Source organism: Silene latifolia, chromosome 11 (genome assembly GCF_048544455.1).
Source record: "Silene latifolia isolate original U9 population chromosome 11, ASM4854445v1, whole genome shotgun sequence".
NCBI classification, from domain to species: domain Eukaryota; kingdom Viridiplantae; phylum Streptophyta; class Magnoliopsida; order Caryophyllales; family Caryophyllaceae; genus Silene; species Silene latifolia.
In genome coordinates, this window is record NC_133536.1 from 155,294,755 (window position 1) to 155,317,785 (window position 23,031).

General features: G+C 39.8%; 3 protein-coding genes across 3 annotated transcripts; all 3 read right to left on the reverse strand.

The window, feature by feature from the left end:
* Positions 1 to 11,360: 11,360 nt before the first annotated feature.
* LOC141614185 (protein FAR-RED ELONGATED HYPOCOTYL 3-like) lies at positions 11,361 to 12,233 on the reverse strand. The gene has a single exon (XM_074432943.1). It carries the CDS (start codon positions 12,231 to 12,233, stop codon positions 11,361 to 11,363), a length of 873 nt encoding a protein of 290 aa, XP_074289044.1.
* A 129-nt stretch (positions 12,234 to 12,362) lies between these two features.
* Positions 12,363 to 12,806, reverse strand: LOC141614186 (protein FAR1-RELATED SEQUENCE 5-like). Its single transcript, XM_074432944.1, has one exon. It carries the CDS (start codon positions 12,804 to 12,806, stop codon positions 12,363 to 12,365), a length of 444 nt encoding a protein of 147 aa, XP_074289045.1.
* Positions 12,807 to 12,885: 79 nt separating this feature from the next.
* LOC141614187 (protein FAR-RED IMPAIRED RESPONSE 1-like) lies at positions 12,886 to 13,902 on the reverse strand. The gene is made up of 3 exons (XM_074432945.1): positions 13,770 to 13,902; positions 13,609 to 13,649; positions 12,886 to 13,497 (listed from the first exon to the last, which is right to left on the reverse strand). The coding sequence occupies exons 1-3, from the start codon at positions 13,900 to 13,902 to the stop codon at positions 12,886 to 12,888; spliced, it is 786 nt and encodes a 261-aa protein (XP_074289046.1).
* Between the last annotated feature and the right edge of the window lie 9,129 nt (positions 13,903 to 23,031).

A 23,031-nucleotide genomic window follows, 5' to 3' on the forward strand; every position in this document is an offset into this window, starting at 1 on the left:
CCCTGATTCCCCATGTTGTTGATGTTTGTTCGATTTTCTCTTGAAATTGTTTAAATCTCAAGCTCAAACAATGCATACTAAGTAAAGCTACTAACGTTAGTAACTATTCCACTGAGTCAAGTAAATTTTTACATATTTTCTCCATTTACAAGTATTCCTTCTTTTCAATTCTCGCATACGTAAACATTAAAAATGGAAAATTGGTGCAAAGGTTGGGTAGTCAATCGCGAGGAAGTAGAACAAGAACTTTTTATCCAACATTATGTCAAAGAGAAAATCGAGTCTCCGCCTTACCTTGGTCAAGTTACCAAAGTGGAGTTCATCGATCGTCGCAATCGTCAAGAAATGATGTCTTAATCGATCCAAATCTTGTGTTACAAATCTTCAATCACCTTGATAAATGCTCTGATAGGGCAAGCATGGCCAATGTCTGCTTATTGTGGGCTAAACTCTTTCTTTTCTTCCCGTATTCACCTGGTGTGCTGATAGCTTACCTGCTAACTTTGCGATTTAATGACATTAATGGCGTGAGGATAGTGCGTAGTCGTGGTAGACTAATTTCCAAAAGATGCAAGTGTTTTATGACGGGTAATATGGCAGCCAAATTCATCATGCATGTTCACCAACGAAGAAATGTTTTTCAGAACACACATCTCAATCCACTTAATGAGAGTCAAATTAAGCAAGTTGATGAGATGTTACGGGATATGCCACCTTTGTTACATGAAGAAGCGAAATCAATAGCAACACCTTTACTAGCTCGTCGAAGGTTGTCTTATGTTGAAGTCGTTGATTTGACGTAGGTCTATCATAAGTTTGTACAACTTTCTGGCCAAGGAACTGTATTTGTACTTAGGCCACTTAGGGTATTGAACGTTAAGGTTTAAATGTTCCTTTTTGTCAGGCTTTACTAATAATTATGTAATTAGTTTTGGCATTTTGGATTGTAGAAGTTGTTATGAATGTTGGTTTGACATATATATATATATATATATATATATATATATATATATATATATATATATATATATATATATATTTTTATATTTTTGTTTGACTTTCACAACTTATGTTCTTTCATTTCCCAATTTTACTTAGTTTTCATCTGTATTCATCAAGTAGTATTATGCTTTTCACCATTGTTTTGCAACATAATTAACTGTGAAATGCTGCAATCTACCTTCATTATAAACATGTGATTTGTACAACAGTTTGTCTTTCAACTGTCTTTACAATATCCCTCAAATGATTGATAGATATGGGGCGAAAAAGTGTTGCATCGAAGAAAAAAGTTCTACTAAAAGGAGGACGGTCAGTCAAAGATTATTTTCCACCAAAATCGAAAGCTGCGACAACTAATTCTGTTGACCCAAGCAATTTGAGTATGAAATTTAGTTCACTCTTGCACATTCATGAAAACAAAATTCCTTATCAGTACATGACGTAACGTTGCACACGCATGAAAGAAAAATATATGTACATTAAACAACCCTACACATGCATGAACTAATCAACATTAACTTTGACAGCCTCACAAAATGCAACCTCACCTTACAATGAGGAATAAGGGAAAGGGTTGAGGGTTGGATAAGGCGGATCCGCGGTAGCGGTCCACCTAATCCAACCCTCAACCCTTTCCCGTCCCGTTTTAGGATACCCGGCAACATATGTTTATTAAACAACCGTGTATGTGCATGACAATGTAGAGTATGTGCATTAAATAGTCTTCTACATGTATAAAAAATAAGGGAAAGGGTTGAGGGTTGGATTAGGCGGATCCGCGGTAGCGGTCCGCCTAATCCAATCCTCAACCCTTTCCCGTCCCGTTTTAGGATACCCGACCCTCTACTTTAAATCCCGTCACCAAAAAAGGATTCACTCATCCCCTCTAGGGTGTCTTTTGGTCTCGCGACCGATAATGTGAGAAGGGAAAGGGTTGAGGGTTGGATTAGGCGGATCCGCGGTAGCGGTCCGCCTAATCCAACCCTCAACCCTTTCCCGTCCCGTTTTAGGATACCCGGCCCCTAACTTTAAATCCCGTCCCCAAAAAAGGGTTCACTCATCCCCTCTAGGGTGTCTTTTGGTCTCGCGGCCGATAATGTGAGAAGGGAAAGGGTTGAGGGTTGGATTAGGCGGATCCGCGGTAGCGGTCCGCCTAATCCAACCCTCAACCCTTTCCCGTCCCGTTTTAGGATACCCGGCCCCTAATTCAAATCTCGTCCCCAAAAAAGGGTTCACTCATCCCCTCTAGGGTGTCTTTTGGTCTCGCGGCCGATAATGTGAGAAGGGAAAGGGTTGAGGGTTGCATTAGGCGGATCCGCGGTAGCGGTCCGCCTAATCCAACCCTCAACCCTTTCCCCGTCCCGTTTTTAGGATACCCGGCCCCCTACTTCAAATCCCGTCCCCAAAAAAGGGTTCACTCATCCCCTCTAGGGTGTCTTTTGGTCGCGCGGCCGATAATGTGAGAAGGGAAAGGGTTGAGGGTTGGATTAGGCGGATCCGCGTGGCGGTCCGCCTAATCCAACCCTCAACCCTTTCCCGTCCCGCTTTAGGATACCCTACCCCCTACTTCAAATCCCGTCCCCAAAAAAGGGTTCACTCATCCCCTCTAGGCTGTCTTTTGGTCTCGCGGCCGATAATGTGAGAAGGGAAAGGGTTGAGGGTTGGATTAGGCGGATCCGCCTAATCCAACCCTCAACCCTTTCCCGTCCCGTTTTAGGATACCCGGCCCCCTACTTCAAATCCCGTCCCCAAAAAAGGGTTCACTCATCCCCTCTAGGGTGTTTTTTGGTCTCGCGGCCGATAATGTGAGAAGGGAAAGGGTTGAGGGTTGGATTAGGCGGATCCGCGGTAGCGGTCCACCTAATCCATCCCTCAACCCTTTCCCGTCCCGTTTTAGGATACTCGGCCCCCTACATTTAATCCCGTCCCGAAAAAAGGGTTCACTCGACCCCTCTACGGTGTCTTTATTAAAACAACCTTGTACATGAATGAAAAAACATAGTATGTGCATTAAATAGTCTTCTACATGTATGACAAAGCAGTATATGTGCATTAAAATTTTACATCTGTTGCTTTGCTATTTGATGCATTAATGCTAAAATTTGTCATTTTATGTGAAATGCTGAAACATTACTTCACTAAAAACTTCTGTACATCACCTAATTAATGTTGTTTAACATTTGACAGATGATGGATATGTCTTCCCAGAAACAGTTGACAACGAAGCTACTACAACAGAAACAGTTGACAAGGAAGCTTCTAAACCAGAAACAGCTGACAAGGAAGCTACTAAAACAGAACCAGCTGTTCCGCGTCGAGTGAGTCCTCGTACTAAAAGACCAGTTGATGAGGATGTCTTACCGAAAGATGTTGAAGAACCATCTACCAAGAAAAGGAGAGTGTCCACTGTTACTGATAAGAAGGATGCTAGCAGTATTGCTAGTAGGAAAGGAAGTCCACATAGGAAGTGTGGTAAAGATTATGATACGCTGGTAACTAGGATGAGTCCTTCTTTGATAATTAATTTTATCAAGTCGAACCCGTTTGAGAAGCAAATTGAAGCTATTCAGAGCATGGGTTTTGGAGAGTCGTTAAAACTTCAGTCGGAAGAAATCCATGGCCATTTGGCTAGATGGATTGTGGAGTCTTTCAATCCATTCAGTTGTTCGTTGATGAATGGAGATTTGACTATCACGGATGAGGATGTCTACCTTGTCACGGGAATTCCTATGGGGCCATTAGATATTAATCCAGTTGGGAGGTACTGTAAAGAAGAGGGTTATTTAGAGGTTGTCCGGAGATTTAAGGACCAATTTAGTACCACAGATATTACCAAGAAGGTTTTACTAGAGAAGATGATTGAGCAGCGGGATACTGGAGATGATTTTAAGAGGAATTTTCTTGTATATATTACTTCTTACATTGATGGGGGTAGCTAGTGATTATCCCAGCACTCGTATATTAAGCTGCCTGTCCGATCTGTCTGATGTACCTAAATTTAATTGGTGCAAGTTTGCACGAGTCAACATGATTGAGAATGTCATTTCCTGGAAAAAGGCAGTAGCTAAAGACCCTGGTACGTCCTTTAAGGGGCCAATTCTCATTTTCTGTCTTATCAACTTGGATAGAGTCGTTTTCAAGACAAGAACGGTCGTTCGATCTTTCCCTTTGTTAGCCAATTGGTTTGACGAACGAGAGAGAGGGTGAAGATGGAAAAACATGACGCAAATGGTTTTGGAGAGGGGCGTGTAGAAGACAGATTTGTTTATAAACCACCCGTTTCTGAAACTGACAAACGGGTTGATGATGCAGTGACGACACAGGGAAAGGAAAATGTTGAGGGTGCTGGAGTGACGACAAAGGGAAAGGGAAAGGTTGAGGACACTGAAGAAGGAGGTCCCGTTGATAAGAAAACAACATATTGTATCAAGTTTTTAGCGGGGACTCATTGTTACTCTTGCAGATCATTATGGTGCATTCTCAAAGGCAATCATGCAAGCAAAGTTTGTGGTTCCTCGTATGGAAGTCATTACAAAATGTCGACTTTGGCGATTCGTTATTTGAAGGGTTTTCACTTTCGCAAAGAAAGTAAAGAAGAATCTGAGAAGGAAGAAGAGGAGAGAAAGGACGAGGAGAAAGATGACCATGAATTGGAGGAAGATGAGAGAAACGATGAGGGTAAAGTGGAGGATAAATTTGAGAAGGTCAAGGAGAAAGATGACCATGAAATGGAGGAAGAGGAGAGAAAGGATGAGAGTAAAGTGGAGGAGGGGAAGAAGTATGTGGATTATATGGACTCTGATGAGTTTTACAACGATCCCAACATCTTGGCTGATTTAGAGGGGATTCTGAATAGTGCATATAACCGTGTTGGTGAGGCATTTAAAGAACACCAAGTTACGAAGGAAAAGATGGACAAGGAACTCATGGAGGGACCATCTTTCAGTCTCTTTCACGGTGAGGATACGTTATATACATCTCAAGAGTTCCGCGAAGCACGAGGTCAGTGATATGTGTGATGTTCCCCATGCGAGCACGTCAACCGCACTGTCATTCCATCCCCTCCCCGTGCAACAATGTCGCCTACACCTTCAATCCCATCCCCTCCCCGTGGAAGCACTCCCGCCGCACCTTCTATTCATTCCCCTCCCCGTGCAAGCACATCACCAGTACCTTCCAATCCATCCCCGCATCACCAATACTTATCTCGTCACAAATCGTCATTGAATGAATCTCCAATTATGCCTTCTTCTCCGCTTGTAGAACTGTCCCCAACCGTCCCCTCCCAGACTCGGAAGTGTAAGAGGAAAGTTGAGTTACTTGACGTTTTTCGTTCACCTTTCTTCATACGAAATGTGAACGTGATGGATGCCTTGAGTCGATCTGAAAAACGATGGGTGACTATGCATTTGCCGCTGACTTAGATGAAGGGTATGTATAAGTCTATTAATTTTGCTTTTATTTTTTTCTTATTCGGTATATGTATTATATTTTCTTTCTATAACACTAAGGTTTTATTTTTGTAGCGAGGTTCTGTTTCAAAGTGGCGGCAAGATTCTTACACGATATGATATGAAGACCTTGCTATTTGGTGGTAGCGTTAACATCGACGTGATCAATGTGTGGTGTGATTATCTGAATAATGGAAACAGGTTAAGAGATCGTAGATCAATTTCCGTCTCTTTCTCACCAAACAACGATGTAAGTTTGATATTTAAATTTTGTTGGTCTAAGTTATCAACTTGTACCTTTTTATTCTCTAATACGGGTCACCTAATTGAAACAACAGATAGCCTCATTGGATATCAACTATAGAGACGTGAAATTGGTAAGTTGTTCAATATTTTAAAAGTTTTAAAAGTACATAATTAAATAATATACAAATCCAACTAACCATTGTTTGACAGGTTTTATTCCCTGTTGTTGCACCCAGCCCACTTCTTCATTGTTTTGATATTGATCATAACTTGTATGAAGTTATACACCCGTGTGATCCAGGGTGTGTAGATTTTCATGTCAGTGTTCAATATGTGGTATGTTTTCACACCGTTTGGCAATAAGTATGTTAAATGTCTGATTTAATTCTTATATAGCGAACTTATTTGCTTGGCATTGTCTTCTCTAACAAGAAAAACAGATTAAGTGCAAAGCTTTCTTCCATGATTCCAAAGCTGCATGCTACATATTTTGTAGTAGCCAAAGAGTATGTTCCGAATAAAAGTTTCTCTGTCGAGCGTGATACTGGAATTTACATGATGCGACATATGGAGACATACAATGGGAATAAGTGTCGGTATACTTTAAAGCTGCTCAAGGACGTAAGTCTCCATTATTTAAGTCAAATTTTTAGTTGGTGTTTCTATATTTCCTGACGCCAGAAGCCATCAACATGCATGTATTAGCTTTGTTCTTTCATGAATCAGCCTTGTATGTGTATTAGATATGTAGATATGTGTATTAGATGTGTAGGTTCTGCGGTTGATTTCACTTTATATCATTGTTCAAAGAACTGATGTGAAGCGTTACATTGTGAGGGTTTGCAATGAAATTTTTACTTGGCAAGACAACATCGTGAAAGATCAAGTGACGTCTAAAGCAAAGGCTTACAAGAATGGCTGTGTGATTCGGTAATCAGAAATCGATTACCAACAATGCTTCTCATTACTATATGATGACTCCTGGTTTATTAAAAGTGTGCTATGGTTATGTAATTGTTCTGTGTTTTCCCTTTTTCTCCCCAGGAATGAAGTTCCATGAGACTTGCCCTATACAGATGAACACTTGATGAATTTTATTAGGACAAATGTGGCAAATAAGGAGTAAGTTATCACTGACCATATAGCATCTTTTTGAGTTGTTTTTGTCCACTTTGTTGTTGTGTGTGCATCTAATTACAATATGTGTGTGCATTATTAGTGACATTGTTGTAGACACTCCATGGCTGCAAGTAACCCAAGAAGGAATGTCGACTTTGTTTGGAGGAAAATGGATCATGGATATGGTAATTGACCTTGTTGGTCTTCGTTTAACACTTGAAAGACCAAATCTTGTGTACTTTCCGACAATAATCAAGGTATTCATATTCATCCTTAGTAACCGCTAATGTTTCTACTTGGAATTACCAACATTTTTCACAAATTTTCTCAACTTTCAGAATGTTGTCGCTAAAAACAGTTTTCAAAGTCAGTACATTAAGCTTCAAGATTTTTGCCCAAAAGTCTAACCAAAGCTAAACTGGTAATTATCCCGTCACTTTTTAATTTTATTATATCGACGGAATTTACTACTTTGAAAGAACTTAATTAAGTTCTTGCCCAAGAAAGAACTTTATTAAATATCCTGTCTAACCTGTTTGTATATTATCCCATCGAACTGGTAATTATCCCCTCACTTTTTCATTTCCCTATGGGCGTTTTTGCGGGCTTTCTTCCCTTCTTTGTGTTGACCGTGAACATTGGTTTGCTTGCGTGTCTGACTTTGTTAAAAAGACCAACTTTATACTTGACTCAAACTTGCCTAGGCGTCCTGACACAAGATGTAAATTTTTAGTTGAAACGGTATGATTATATCCGTATGCCTTAGGGGTTTGTTACCTCAATTTTGTGTTGGTTTTCCTTCGCTTTTATATTATTGTGTTTTTCTTTTTTTGATTTTTTGTAGTTATTTCCTGCTTTGGGGATTATTGCAAGAGACTTTCCAGGATACAAAAAGCTGTTGCAAATAAACAATTTTCCGTTTGTGACTGTGGATGTGCCTCGACAAATGAATGGGTACCTTACTTGTTTAAACTATACTCTACTCGTTTTAAATATTTTCGATGGGATACACACCATTTTAAAGCGTTTAACAAATTTCCTTATTTCAAAAGGTATTCTTGAGTCTATTTGTTTGAAGTTTCTAGAAAACTTGAGTTGTCAATCATTATGGTCCGATCAGACTTGTTACGAGGTAATGATGTCTAAACCAAGTTATATTAGTCAAATATTATTCGGCATATTTTATTGCAACACTTTCAATATTGTTGTCAAATATATATGCAGAATTTGGATGAATATGGTGAGAGTATGATTGTAGATCTTATCAGATGGGAGGAAAACAAGAGAACGGTAATAACAATATCTTCCGAATGCTTTATCTAATTTTGTTTCTATTATTTTCCAATCTTTTAACTGCAAGACTTTCAATATTGATGTCAAGTGACTTTAAATGAAACAATATTTCCCTACCTTTTTTTTTTGTAGGATTATACCTAGGTGTTATTTTTGCAAGAATATGGTGAGAGTTTGCGTGCTTAGCAAATGGGAGTGGCAGAGAACCTTCTCATTGTCTTTTGTTGATTCTTTGATTTGGGCAGGCATTAGTTTGTAGGTGGACTAAATTTGTAGGTTGCAGATGTGTAGATATTCCAAGTAACTTTTGCGTGTATGGAAGACCCTCCTACGTGCATGAGAAGGCGTTGTATGTGTATGCAATACCTTTCTACGTGCATGTAATTTGTCGACTTTCGGGTCTGTTTAACGAGACTTGAGCGTGCCTGAGGAGGGGTTATATGTGAATGGAACAGCTTTTTAACCGTGTGGGGCACAATTATGTCACTAGATTATGGCCTTTTTTAATGAGACTTGTAATGAGAATTACCCCATTTGTCAGGGTGTTGTTTTAAAATCCCAAAGTAACTTGCATATTTACATGCATGAGAAGGCGTTATATGTGTATGGAACAGCCTTCTACATGCATGAAAATTTTCAAAACAAAATTACTTGCATTATTTAGAGTTACCAATGTACTTTGAGCGTGCCGTGCTGGGCCGTGCCTAAAGTGCTGATAGGATTGGCCCGACTTCTTCAATAATCACTCACATTTAAGTTTCGAGACTTGAAATGAGAATTAAAACCCACATTTAAGTCTTGAGACTTGAAATGATCCTAAAAACAAGTGTTGTAATGAGAATTAACCCATCTCATGGGGATTATCCCATTTAGGTTATCTGTGCATAAAATGGCCTTCTATATGCATGGAATAACCTTTTAGTTGCATGATATTAAACGACTTGTTGTACACGATGATGATTCAACTAATCACATTTTATTGCTGGCATAAAATGATCACATGTTTCAGCTTTTTAATTACCAAATTTGGAGAAACAATTATCACATGTGCATAAAATGACCTCGTACGTGCATAAAATGATCTCGTATGAACATGCCATGTTTGCTAAGGGAAACACATGTATCACAGATGAAATCCATGTGCATGGAATAACCTTTTAGTTGCAGGATATTTAACGACTTGTCATACACGATGATGATTCAACTAATCACATTTTATTGCTGGCATAAATTGATCACATGTTTCAGCTTTCTAATTACCAAATTTGGAGAAACAATTATCACATGTGCATAAAATGACCTCATACGTGCATAAAATGAGCTTGTATGTGTGATGCGTGTCTTCTATATGATGTTTTACATTCCATTTTACACGCATTTCAGAGCTCATTCATGTAGTTTATGCTACATTTCTCCCTATTTCCGTCTACTTCCGTATTTTTGTACATTATTGCAGAAATATGAAGATTTCAGTGGAAAATAAGCTAAATCCGTCCCCGAGTATCCTGCATTGCATATGACGTGAAGTATTCACCCGAGGAACGAGCTTGGTGCGCAATTCAAGGCCCAAAAGACAAGTCCACGAGTTTATAGAAGTCAAGTAGCAGGCTCAAGCGATTGGTCGACCACGCCATCGATCGATCGACCAACCATCGGTTCCAGAAGCTACTGTTAACTGAAGATCAGTCGATCGACCAGTCCTAGCAGTCGATCGACAAAATTGCTATCCCAGACGAGAATTAAAAGACCGTGAATCTTGAAGCCCAAAGTTATGTTAGGTTTAGGAAATAAAGCTACGTTAGTTGCTATATAACGTAACCTAGAAACATCAGTTTAGCATTAAGTTTTTATCTAAGTTTCACATTCAGTTTTTTTACATAAAACTCTACATACGGTTCTTAGAATTAAGGTTGGGAATATTGTTAGCATTGGAATTTTCGTTCTTGTTCTTAATCTTTCCTCTGCAATCTCGGTATTTTTCTGCCCTATTTCAATTTACTTCTATTTCGTTATTAGTATAGAATTGTTAGTTAGATTCCCGAAACCATCTTATTGTTGCATGTTAATTGTTTGTCCTACCGCTTTAATTATGAATTCAATACTTTTATGCCCTAGTATTATTGTTGTTATCACTTTCAGCATGAGTAGCTAAATAGTTTGTGCTAGGATGTAGGCGAATTATGGCGTAGGCGGCATAGTATTAAATTGGACTGAATTCGCGTGTCAGTCGATCGACCGCCATACCTGGTCGATCGACTGACCACGTGAGGTTGCCTTTCGTTTTAATTGATTTTAATGATGTATTTAACGAATCGAATGCATGCGACCAGTTAGATGCCTAATTTATGACTGACCCATTAGATCGAAAAATAGGGAAAGTTGTTAGACCACCAATTAAAATGACTAAACTGTACTGAGATCAAAAGATAGGAATAGTTTAGACCGTTAGTCACTTTTCAGGACGAGAGTCAATATTAGTGATATTAGGGACTTATAGCGAGATCGAAAGATGCTATCTGTTAAGAGTGGACCGAGAGGACCTCTTGTTTTCCCGCCTCACATGTGTCCGATTTAGACCTGTTTAGTATGCTGCCGCCGAAGCTGTAATGAACCAACCATCCTAGTACCCCTTCTTTATCTATTTAATCCGTCTTTTTAGTTCATTGTTTTTATTTACTCTTAGTCATAGACCAATTCAATCAAACCCCCCCTACACTCGTTACCTTAGACTAGAATTAGACAGCTAGAAATTACGTCTGCCTCCTTGTGGTTCGACCCTGTTACCACTAGCCTAGGTTAGTCTTAATAGGAAATTATAAATCTTATTTTTGGTACTCACAACGACGGGTATCAATGTGCATGCCATAATTGCTCAGAGAAACACATGTTTTCTATTCTTAAATCGAATCACAATTTCATCTTCTCAAATATACAATTTAAGAATCCGGAAGCCTCCCGTTACATTTATTACAAAACAATTGTTGACTTCTCAAATGATGCTCAAAAATAATCCTAAAAACTTCAATGATGCTCAAAAATAATCTTAAAAACTTCAATGATGCTCAAAAACAAGTGTTGACTTCTCAAATGATGCTCAAAAATTCCGCTGCACAGCCCAATTCCTCGCAAAAAACCTCAATCTTACACAAAAGAAAGCAAATGTCAACAAAGATAAAAATTAGAGGGAAACAAAAAGGGTAAAAGTAGAAAACTTGCGCTAATAAGAGACATCACTTACTCGACTATTTGTCAGTGATCCTTTGGTCGGTCACAATTCCTGCTATCGTGGTTCGCCATCTGCCCACATGCCTTGCATCTTCTTAGTGGTTTCTTATTGACTTCCCCTGCTCTTTCTCTTTGTGAAATCATTCTTTTCCCCGAGCCTTTGTTTTTGCATTGTCTTGGCGGCAAAATTGTAATTTCGCTAGGCACACTTGTACCCAAGAGCATTCTAATTTCCGCATTTTTGTCCCTTTTCTTTCCAATACTACTATTACCACCATCATCAGCGACACTACTTGTTGTTTCTGCAAGTACCTTTTCCTTGAACTCGCGTAAAATGGTTAGTAACTCATCACAATTAACAGGACTCTGTTCAACTAGTGACACACAAGGGAACATTTCTGACCACAATTCAGTCAGTTTGTTCTTTTGTGCATCGACTGATCTGCATCGCAAGCAACAACTCGCCCATCGAATTGAATATTGGTGGCAGGTTGCTAGTTTGCTCCACCTATTAAGTAGGTATTCGCTTGGAATTTTCTCAAAACCATAATCTTTAAGGACACATAGAATATGTCGACAAAGTATTCCATGTCGTTCAAATTTCTTGTAATTGCATACTAGTTTCACTTCAGCTGTCTTATAACCCCCCTTATAGTCTTTCTTTCTCTCACGATCCTTGACATTTATGTAGAGAATTGCATGATTCTTATCTTTTTGTTTGTCCCCAATGGCACATGTAAAGCATGCTGCTTTTATTTCCACTTTGAACTCCTCGAAAATTCTCGGAGTGTAGGTTTCTGCTGCATGCTTTTCCAGGTCTAGAGGAGTAGCCAAGTCAGGAAACGAGTACTTAGATTGTGCAATCAGTTTTGATTGAGCCCATCGTTGTGTATCCATTGCACTCTCAAAGCGCATCCAAAATTCAACAAGGGTCAAATTTGGATTAGTGAAATTGCTAAAAAAATGATTTTCTGACTCGGACCTCGAGGTGGTTCTCATCAACCCTCCTAATAACAAGTCACGAAATTAAGCTGGAATCCAAAAATGTCTAATGCCATACTTTTCCTGAAGCCACTCATTATCCGACAACCCATGAGCTTCCACAATGGTTGTCCATCTTTCCTCAAATTTAGCAGGCTCCACATCTTCGCCCCAAACACATGAGTTTATCTCTTTCAAAAACTCAGTTTCTCTACATATAACAGGCCCTACCTTCTCTGGCAACTTCTTCAATATGTGCCACATGCAATATCTATGTTGCACTTTATCTTTAAAGACTTTCTTAAGTCCTCCTTCTATTCCCAAATCTTCGTCAGTTATTATACACAAAGGATAACGACCCCCCATAGCTTCTAGGAATTTCGTAAATAACCAAGCAAATGACTCCTTGCTCTCATTAATAAGAAGCCCAGCCCCAAAGGTCACACATCTCTTATGATGATCCACCCCTATGAAAGGGGCGAATATCATTCTATATTTATTTTTCCTAAAGGTAGTGTCAAAGGATGTCATATCCCCAAATAGCAAATAATTTTTTATACTAATAGGGTCACCCAAAAACATGTGACAATCTACCTTTCTCATCTACCTCAAAGTCAAAGTAAAAGGATGGACACATTCTTTTTATTTTCATAAAATGCTCAATAAGCATTTGAGCATCCCCTTCTGACAAGAACTTTTTGATATCCCTTGAAAAGTTTTTAAAGTCTTCCAATGAAGCACCCACATTCTGATAACCTCTGACATACTCCTTAGACATCCTATAGGTCATAACTGGACCTTTGTTAACCTTTGAGTTGTCAACTATCATTTTTTTATGAACTATATTCAATTCTCTCGTTTGCGTCAGATGTACCATTGTTAATGGTGTAGCTGGCATATGATTATGCCCTTCAACAAAACCATAAATATGGTATTTACCGTTAGCAATTCGTTTAAAGTTAATCCTAGCAAAGCAACCTACCCGAGTCCTTTGCCTACGGTGTTTTTTGCCTTTCGCTTCACATTCTCCAGCCTTATTACACAAACAAGTTTTATGTGTAGTGACACCCTGTTTATTTTTTTGTGAGCCTTTTCTAGTCACAAACCCACATTCTTTTCCATATGCTTCATAAAAGGCAATACCGAGCTCAAGTGTATCAAAGACCATACCAATAACAGGCTTGAGATGGGTAGGACAACCAAAAATCCGATTCATATTGCTTGAACCGGACGCCTCCTCCTCCTCCTCCTCCTCCTCCTCCTCCTCCTCCTCCTCTGCATCCTCTATTACCTCTGCCTCCTCTATTACCTCTGCCTCGTCTACTACGTTATCTGCAAATGTGATGAAATTAAAGTAGAGTTAGGATTTAGATTTACTGGATAACTCAAGTATACAACAGCACGGTTATATAGAACAGTATCTGATCATTCAACAGTTCAACAGAATTGTACCTTGTACGATTTCAGGAACATCAATGTTAAGGGCAAATATTTCTGATATGGATTGAGATGCAATAACTTCAACCATCTGTCCTTCATTTGTAATGTCATTTGTAATGACATTAGAAGAACTACGCGACCCCATTGAACTAAGAATGTCATTGCTGCAATAACGACGACTTAAAATTAAGTAACTGACAATAAAATCATATCAGGGAATTATTACTAAAACTAAATTTAGAATTTTTGATGCACATATCAATAATTTGATGCACGTAGCTAATAGTTTGACGATTGTAAAACCTGTCTAATTCATAAAACCGAGCCAACAATATCACGATTTCAACCAATTTAAGCAATTTCTAATTTTAAAGAACCCTAATTTCTCAAATTACGAAACCCTAATTGCTCAAATTCAACAACTTTAATCGATTAATTGAAAAATTACAAACAGATCAAACTGTAAACCGTAATTTTAATCGATTAATTGAAAAATTACAAACAGATCAAACTATAAACCCTAATTTGACGCACATAGCAACAATTTGATGCACGTAGCTAATAATTTGACGATTGTAAAACCTGTCTAATTCATAAAACTGAGCCAACAATATCACGATTTCAACCAATTTAAACAATTTCTCAAATTACCGAACCCTAATTTTCAAATTCAACAAATTAATCAGCAATTTCGAAATATTACCTTGAATTAAAAGGTTCCATTCATGAAGGACGCGTCGAATAGGCAGATCGTTGAAGAGATTGATGGATCAGTAGTTGAGGATCAATGGTGTTGTAAAGATGGTGATATTCGAGGAGAGAGAAAGAATGATGAGAGGGAAACGAAAATTGGAAAATGACGGAGTTTAGAATGTTTAGGGGTAGGTGGTTGATTTGCGCGCGCGTTAGTATTGTATTAGATTAGATTAAGGTGGTTCTCATGGTTCTCATTATATGGGTGGTTCTCACTGGATCCCGACCTTATATATATATATGTATATATATCCCGACCCTATATATATATATATATATATATATATATATATATATATATATATATATATATATATATATATATATATATATATATATATATATATATATATATATATACACACACACACACACACACACACACACACACACACACACACACACACACACACACAGAGAGAGAGAGAGAGAGAGAGAGAGAGAGAGAGAGAGGAATACATCTCAATTATTTGCCTCAAGGTAAGATATTCATAAAACCGTCTCATAACTAATTCGTCTTTCAATTACTTTGTATTTTGAAACCGTTGACCACCTTGACTGACCGTGACCGTGACCCCACCGTGTGCCTGCCGTGACTGACCCAACTAAATGGCCGGACCACCGTGGACTAGGGAAAGGTGGTCGTTTGAACGACTTTAATAGGGTGTTGTTGTATTAAACCGTGTATTAGTTAGGGATTGTAACCCCACCGTGACTGAATTGGACCACGACCTGGGTTGGGGGTTGTCGAGGGTGTCAGGCAGAGGTCAGGGGCGGTGGTCGGTTGTAATACCCGTCCTTTTAGGGACCCGTTGACCGACGTTGACTGACCTTAGACACCTGCTTTGACCTTCGAAAACCTTACGAGTGATGACTTGTGACGATGTGAGTCTTTGTGTGCATGTTACTCGATCTAGCTGAGGTTACTCGATCGAGTAGCTTGGGAGCTCGATCGAGTAGATGCCACTCGATCGAGTAAGTATGTTACTCGATCGAGTAACGGGTTTGTAGCGGGGAATTATAAATCGTATAATCGTGAAACCCAAATCATTTTCTCCTTTCTTCCAAAACCTAAATGCCGTCATTCCACTTCTCCTCCACCATGTTTCGCCTCCTTGAGGCCTTTGAGAGTCGTTACGCCATAGGGGATGGGATGCTTGAGTCGGGTAGCGGTCTTGACGCCGGATTGCTTGTATAGGTATGTTGTCATCATCATCATCGTCTCCTTTGATTTCAGTTGTGGCTATGTTAGTAGTAATAAATGGTTATAATGGTTGCTATAGGTGGTGTTGATGGTTGATTGTTATCGTGTGATCAGACGCGGAATCGCTGCGGTTTGCTAAAGGTAGGTTCGCCTACTCAGTACTGTTGATTGTCTAGAGGGTCAGTTATTGATGTTTAATTGGATTGGTGTCTTTGTTGATGATCGGTTGTGGTAGTGGATTGTCATTGTGTTGAAATAGTAGTGGTGATTGTTGTTTGTACAGCTGATTGTGATTGTTGTCTATGGTTCTCGAGGTGCGTCCTCGGCTGAGTGGAGTCACTTGCGGGAGGGGCTTCACGCCTTTGATTCACCTTCTGTGGAACCCGCCACAGAAGGGATGAGCACATTAAGGAACATGAGTTTTCACTCGGATTGATGAGCGGGGCCTAGGTGGGAACGGCTGCGGTCCCCCACTGGCAGGACTGGACCTTCGGGCAGTCAGGGATGTGTGGTTGGTTGGAGGAGGTGCTGTGTGTGTAATGTTGTAATTGTGTTGTGTCTGCTTTTGTACTTGTTAACTCAGTTGCTGACATTGTGTGGTTTTGTTGTGTTGTCTCTTTGTTTTGTGTCTGCCGTGATCCACTTTGGTGAGCAGTCACTCATGACAGGTTGGTGTATGGATCTTAGCTGGGTGCTTGGAGGGACGAGTCTATCACGAGTCTTGGCAGAGATAGTTTCACGTAGTTGGTAGTAGTCTTGAGTTGTATCTTTTATATCGTATGCTGGTTTTAAATCACTTGTAATATAATATAATCGTTCTTTTATCGACATTTGATGATTACTGTCCTCGGGCAACCGAGATGGTAACGCCCTTATCTGCTAGGGAAGGTCTTGTTAAGGCTCCTTGGTAGATGGGGGTGTTACAAAGTGGTATCAGAGCGACGATTTTGGAACCTGTAACTAATGAGCCCAATGAACGTAGTGAGTCTAATAAAATGAACCTGGTGTATGTATGTTGGGAGCCCCAGCTGATGCTTGATTTTGGGTGAGTACGCGCCCTCATTTAAAAATCACGACCCCATTATGCTTAAGCCAGTCACCGGGTATGGGAATATCGAGTCAGGAATTATGTGCTTAATATGTATGATAGATAAGTTAGAAATAGTTGTGATGGAATCTCTGGTAATGTTTGTGCGTGTAATTCGTAATGATGAATTGTGAAGGTTTGTGGTTGAATGGAAGTGTGTGTGGATGTAGTAGAGATGGTGAAAGTCTTGATAGTTGCATGACAGTATTGGGTGATGTGGTGATAATAATGAGCTGTAAATCCTTGTATGCGTACTAATTTATAAAGGAATTGTGATTTTTTGTATATGATGATAATAGTAAATTGCAAGTCTTGTACTAGTTGTAATATTGGTCAAGTAGTAATTGGAATTGCGATGGATGAATTTATTGAGTACCTTTGTAATATGGCATAATTGAGTTGGATATTTGGTTGATGAATTGTTGTGGCATGATTGTAATTTAGCAAATTTGAGTAATATAGGATGGTTTGTTGTTAGGTGGATGCTTAGAGTAGTGTGTTCATAAGTTGGATAGTTGAATTTGCAAATGCGTAAACAATTGTGAAGTAATGTGTTGATTGCATGCATAAATAAGTTAATGGTATGGTGAATCGTCTTGCGTAATGTTTGTTATAGGATGGAATGATATGTGTAATGTTCGGATGAAATAGTTGAGTTACATTTGAGTAGTAATAATGTGTCGTGAATGGATGTAATAATCTGTGACGATTCCCAAGTATACTTTGGGTCCGACACGAGTTGTTGTTTTGCAGGAATCGTTTACTAAACTCGCAACTTTTGACCTTGTTCCTAACCTTGTTCGACCGAGTACGAGTGCCTACTCCACCGAGTAGACCTCATTCGATCTAGTTGAGGAGTTATAAGATCGAAAAAGCTGGAACTGCCAGCGAAAACTCGATCGAGTAGCTCCAACTCGATCGAGTATAGGCCACTCGATTGAGTTCCTTACTTACTCGATAGAGTAAGTGTACAGTACATGGGTTATACGGGATTCTTATACCTTTTTCCTATCTTCTTTCTTCTTATTTTCCTTCATATCTAAACCCTAATTTCTCTCAATATCTCTCTACTTGCTCTCAAAACTTGGTGATTTTGTGCTTGATTTCTTGGTGTTCCTCTTATTTAATTCGTCCTTTTCATTTGCTAATCATTCAAGGTAAGAATGTTCATCCTTTTCTTTGTTATAATCAATTAGAAACATGTAAGTGTTGGTGTTTTTCAGAAAATTCAATTTATAGACATGTATTCTTGCTTATAATTGTTGTAACATGAAGTAATTTCTTTAATTTGTTGATTATTGATGCTAGAAATAGAAAAATTGAATCAATGTGGGGGTTTGAATGGACTGAAATTTCTAGGGTTTGGGGGTTCAAATTGAATTTTGCGTGTCTTTTGCATATGAAAGAGGGAAAATTAAGTAATGTATGTTATGGGTATCATGTTTAGTGTTGATTTTGATGAGTTTGCTCAAAATTTTTGTCTTAAAACTCCGTCTTAAAAGTGCCCCAAACTGAAAATCGCCCCAATTCCTTTTGATGATTATTTAATTGGAAAGCTATTTTGAAAGTTTAATACTTTAAAGTTGTTAAGTTGATGTGTTAATTGATGTTATACTTTTCATAATTTTGATAGCTGTAAAGACCGTCTGATGGGAATTTGAAGGTTGTATACTTGAATCTTTTTGGATTGTTTGGTGAAAGTGTGTATATAGTTGTTCTTTTCTATAGCTATGCATGAAAGTTTATGTACATTCAAGTAAGTGTTTGTTTGTGTGCCTAACATGTGTGTTAAAAACAGATGCCGAGACCTACAGTTGGTACCCGTCAGAGTAAGAGGGGGAGGGCTACTGAGCCTGAGGTTGGTGAGGGGAGTGGGGGACCCACGATCCCACCTGTGCCTGAGTACCCTACCATCGTCTTTGCTGACTTCAAGCAAAGAGATGCTTTTGTCGAGTTACAGAAACGTCGTCTGAAACCTACCCGTTGTATCGACGCCACACTCTTAACGGACCTAGGGGTGGAGACAGATGTGAGGCACATCATGAAGACTTTGGGTTTGACCGGGTTGTACCGTCTTAGGAAACACTCCTATGCTTTCTTGACTTTGGAGTTCATGAGTTCTTTTCTTTATGATGCGGCGGAGAAGACCGTCCAATTTTGTCTCATGAACACTAGTTTCCTTTTGACCATGGATATGTTTGCCACCTACCTTGGCCTTGCCCGACCGGAGAAAGGAGCCCTTAGGGACATCTCAACTGAGTGTGGAGCCAGTATTTTTATGCCTTGCTTTACCGGTAAGAATTCCCCCACCTCTAGCAACATGTTGATAAACGATGTTCAACACATCACCTTGAAGATCATTCTTCGCGCCCTGACTTGTTTACTCTATGACCGGAGAGATGTGAGTAAGCTTAACTCACATGAGGTGATGTTGCTTGTTGCCTACCTTAACCCCTCACGAGCCCCGAGAGTCTTTTTCAGTGCCCCGGCCATAGTATGTGCTAGCTTAGCATTGATGCCCTAATCTGACACCCGTTTCTTGAGTTGTGGTGCCATTGCCACATGGTTGGCGGAGCGGTTGACCACCTTTGAGGCCTCCTCGGCCTATACACCTTTGGCCCCGTCTGTGCCTACCTTGGACCGTGAGTATTTTCTCGACCAGAATGGTTGAGAACTTTGGAGGGTGGTGGATTAGCCTGGAGATTTGGGGGATGAGTTGGATGAGGGTACCTGCCCCCGAACACCTTCTCGTGACCGAGCCTCTACCGGCGGCAGTAGTGGCAGCAGATTCTGATGATGAGGAGGAGGTCCCTACCCGGCAGTTTTACCTCATTGATCCGGATATTTTGGAGGTGATGCCTGAGCCGAGGAAGAGGAATCAGGCTAGACCCAAGGATAGACAACCTAGAGTGGGGAGAGGACCGCGACGGGTAAGGGAGAGGATGGCTGAGTCCCAGCCAGAGCAGCATGTGCCTCCACAAAATCGGTTTCCCAGCTATCCTTCCTCATTCAGTCCTAAGATGAGGGTGCGTGAGCGCACGAAGAGAGTGTCTGCCACCTTGACACTCCGGAACCTCCATGAGATGGCTTATGTTCAGGGCATCGGGACCGAGGCGGCTCAGCCAGTGTGGTGGAGATGTGTTGGAGATGACAGCGGGGTCTTTCATTCCTTTGGCGTGGAGCGGTCTACTTGGGGAGAGCCTCCGAGTTACCCCTACGGTTGCTTGGCACCATGGCGAGTGGGAGCAGACTCCGGCACTGGCGGCATCGCGGGTGAGGGCACAGCTGGAGCGAGCACATCCGGAGGAGATGGTGGCGATGAGATGATGGATGAGCAGACCATGGAGTGATGGTGTTTTCTTGTTTTTCCCTTATTTTCATGGATTTATACTTAGACGGTACTTGTTGTGGTTGATACTTTTGTTTTACTTTGGGTTGTATTTTGGCCATAAGGCCGTATTTTTATTGTTTTTAGGACTTGTTATGTAGGTGATTGATGTCGGAGTTGAGATTCCAACTTATATATATATATATATATATATATATATTTCCTTGGTTTTGCTTGTGATCGTGAGGAGGATTTGGACATGTGGCTACTCGATCGAGTGCCCCTCACTCGATCGAGTATCTGTAGGGGTGATTTAAAAGTGCATTCTGATCTCGACGTAGTCGATCGAGTAACTGATGAACTCGATCGAGTAACTCACAAGCTCGATCGAGTGCCCCTGTAGACTGGTAATTTCATTTTTAAATGTGTTTGTAGCTTCTAGTTGGTGGTTTTTGTGATAATGTTTTCTTGTTTTGGGTGGGTGACATCCTTGACGAGTATCAAGTGTGGTTATACGGTTGTAAATATTTGTATGATTCATACAATTTAGGTGTTGTTTATATAATTTTACATGCTAAATAAAATTATCTCAAGTAATATAGTGTATGGTGGTTATGTTGCTTGTTGCATATGTTGTATGGTCACATAGGATATTATTTGCTGTAATGTATAATAATGGATGACGGAATATGTAATTGTGTAGTTCACTATGCCGATGGTTTTTATACAAATGAATCATAGTTACATAGTGTCACGTGTCATGGTCGTCGTGAGTCTCAATGTATAGTATGATTTGATCGTAATGTCAATGTGGAATAAGAATTTATCGCCTTGTGTAATAATTAAGTGTTTTGATTGTGAACTTCGGGGACGAAGTTCCTTTTTAGAGGGGAAGAGTAATGTCACATAGGGAAAAATGACTTAATTACGACAATCTTATGGTATTTCAAGTAATTATTTGGGTAATTAGTGGTGCTTATTGTATAATTGTTGGCAATTGTTGATTAGATAATCATATTGTTGTATGTTCGTTTTTAAGTAATTGTTCACAAGTCGTTATATAGTGGTAATTGTTAAATTGTTGTATGATAGTTGTTAAACAATCAAATTTGTTGCTGCATGATTGAATAATAGAAGTGGCTTAAAAAGGAGCTACTGTGAATGAATGATATGATGTGCGTGTCAGTAATCGGTAACATGTTGTTTTAGATGTTTGATGAATAGATGATTGTTGGCAAGTAATTGATGGAGGAATAGACTGATGGTTGTGTTGGTTTGTATCTGAATAATAACATGAGATGAGTGCAAGTAATAGTCGAGTTGGTTGTCTTTGTGTACAATATGTATTTGGTGATTCAATAGGAAGTTGGCGATTTGATAGAAAGTCGTGTTGTGTAATATGTGCTAAGGTAGATGATAATGATGGTTGATGAACATTCATAGCGGGATGGTATTTTTAAATGGTTGTGTTGATCTGTGTCGGGTGGATAGTGGTAGTTGCCTTAGTTCCTTAGACCTTGTGTCGTGGGGGAGGATGGGCCGAACTTCGGGGACAAAGTTCTTTTTAAGGGGGTCGGTTGTAATACCCGTCCTTTTAGGGACCCGTTGACCGACATTGACTGACCTTAGACACCTGCTTTGACCTTCGGAAACCTTACGAGTGATGACTTGTGATGATGTGAGTGTTTGTGTGCATGTTACTCGATCTAGCTGAGGTTACTCGATCGAGTAGATGCCACTCGATCGAGTAAGTGTGTTACTCGATCGAGTAACGGATTTGCAGCGGGGAATTATAAATAGTATAATCGTGAAACCCAAATCATTTTCTCCTTTCTTCCAAAACCTAAATGCCTTAATTCCACTTCTCCTCCCCCATGGTTCACCTCCTTGAGGCCTTTGAGAGTAGTTACGCCATAGGGGATGGGATGCTTGAGTCGAGTAGCGGTCTTGACGCCGGATTGCTTGTATAGGTATGTTGTCATCATCATCACCGTCTCCTTTAATTTCAGTTGTGGCTATGGTAGTAGTAATAGATGGTTATAATGGTTGCTATAGGTGGTGTTGATGGTTGATTGTTATCGTGTGATCAGACGCGGAATCGCTGCGGTTTGGTAAAGGTAGGTTCGCCTACTCAGTACTGTTGTAACACTCCCATTTATTCAGGAGCCTTTAGCTAGACATTCCCAAATAAATAAGACTGTTACCATCTCGGTTTTCCGAGGTAGTGAATAACAAAGTCCAACTCACCAAAGTACTTTAAATTAAAACTTAGCGATTACATGTTCATTACAACTTAACCAACTAAAACTTAATATAAAATAATTACAACTCGCAGCGGAAATAAATAAAGTGATTAAATATTCTATGTGGTCTAGGCTTCTAGGTAGATTGGCCAAGTCCTCACGTATTCCCATAAGCTCCCAAGTCAGCTAATATTTAGTACCTGTCAAATCTGCTCCCTATTAAGGTTCACCACAGGTGTTCACGAATACACTGTCAACCACGAGGTTGAGTAGGAATAGCCAAACAACCACAATAAATGGATACAAGAACAATATTAAATGCAAATGCAATGTATGGTCATGATCAATCCTCCGACGCTCCCGTTCATCCCGCCAATCCATGGCCGGGGTAGTCTCATCATCCCAACCGAAGTTGAGGTAGTCTCATCATCCCGAGCAGTCCCGCAGAACCGCCCGAGGTATCCAATGCAAGTGCTCATGACATGAAAATGCAAACAGTTGAGCAACACAATTTCTTACCATCTAAGACACGAAGCTGAGGAATCCAATAATCAATATAATCATCTCAGTCATGAGCTGAGGTAGTCAATAATTAAATCATCTCAGTCACGAGCTGAGGTAGTCAATAATCAAATCATCTCAATACAACCAACCAACAA

Coding starts and splice junctions, on each gene's coding strand:
- LOC141614186 (XM_074432944.1), bottom strand. CDS start 12,806: ATGATATTCGCCCCTTTCATAGGGGTGGATCATCATAAGAGATGTGTG.
- LOC141614185 (XM_074432943.1), bottom strand. CDS start 12,233: ATGGATACACAACGATGGGCTCAATCAAAACTGATTGCACAATCTAAG.
- LOC141614187 (XM_074432945.1), bottom strand. CDS start 13,902: ATGGGGTCGCGTAGTTCTTCTAATGTCATTACAAATGACATTACAAAT. Junction 13,650..13,769: donor TGTTCCTGAAATCGTACAAG/GTACAATTCTGT, acceptor TCACATTTGCAG/ATAACGTAGTAGACGAGGCA. Junction 13,498..13,608: donor AGGTAATAGAGGAGGCAGAG/GTAATAGAGGAT, acceptor ACCCATCTCAAG/CCTGTTATTGGTATGGTCTT.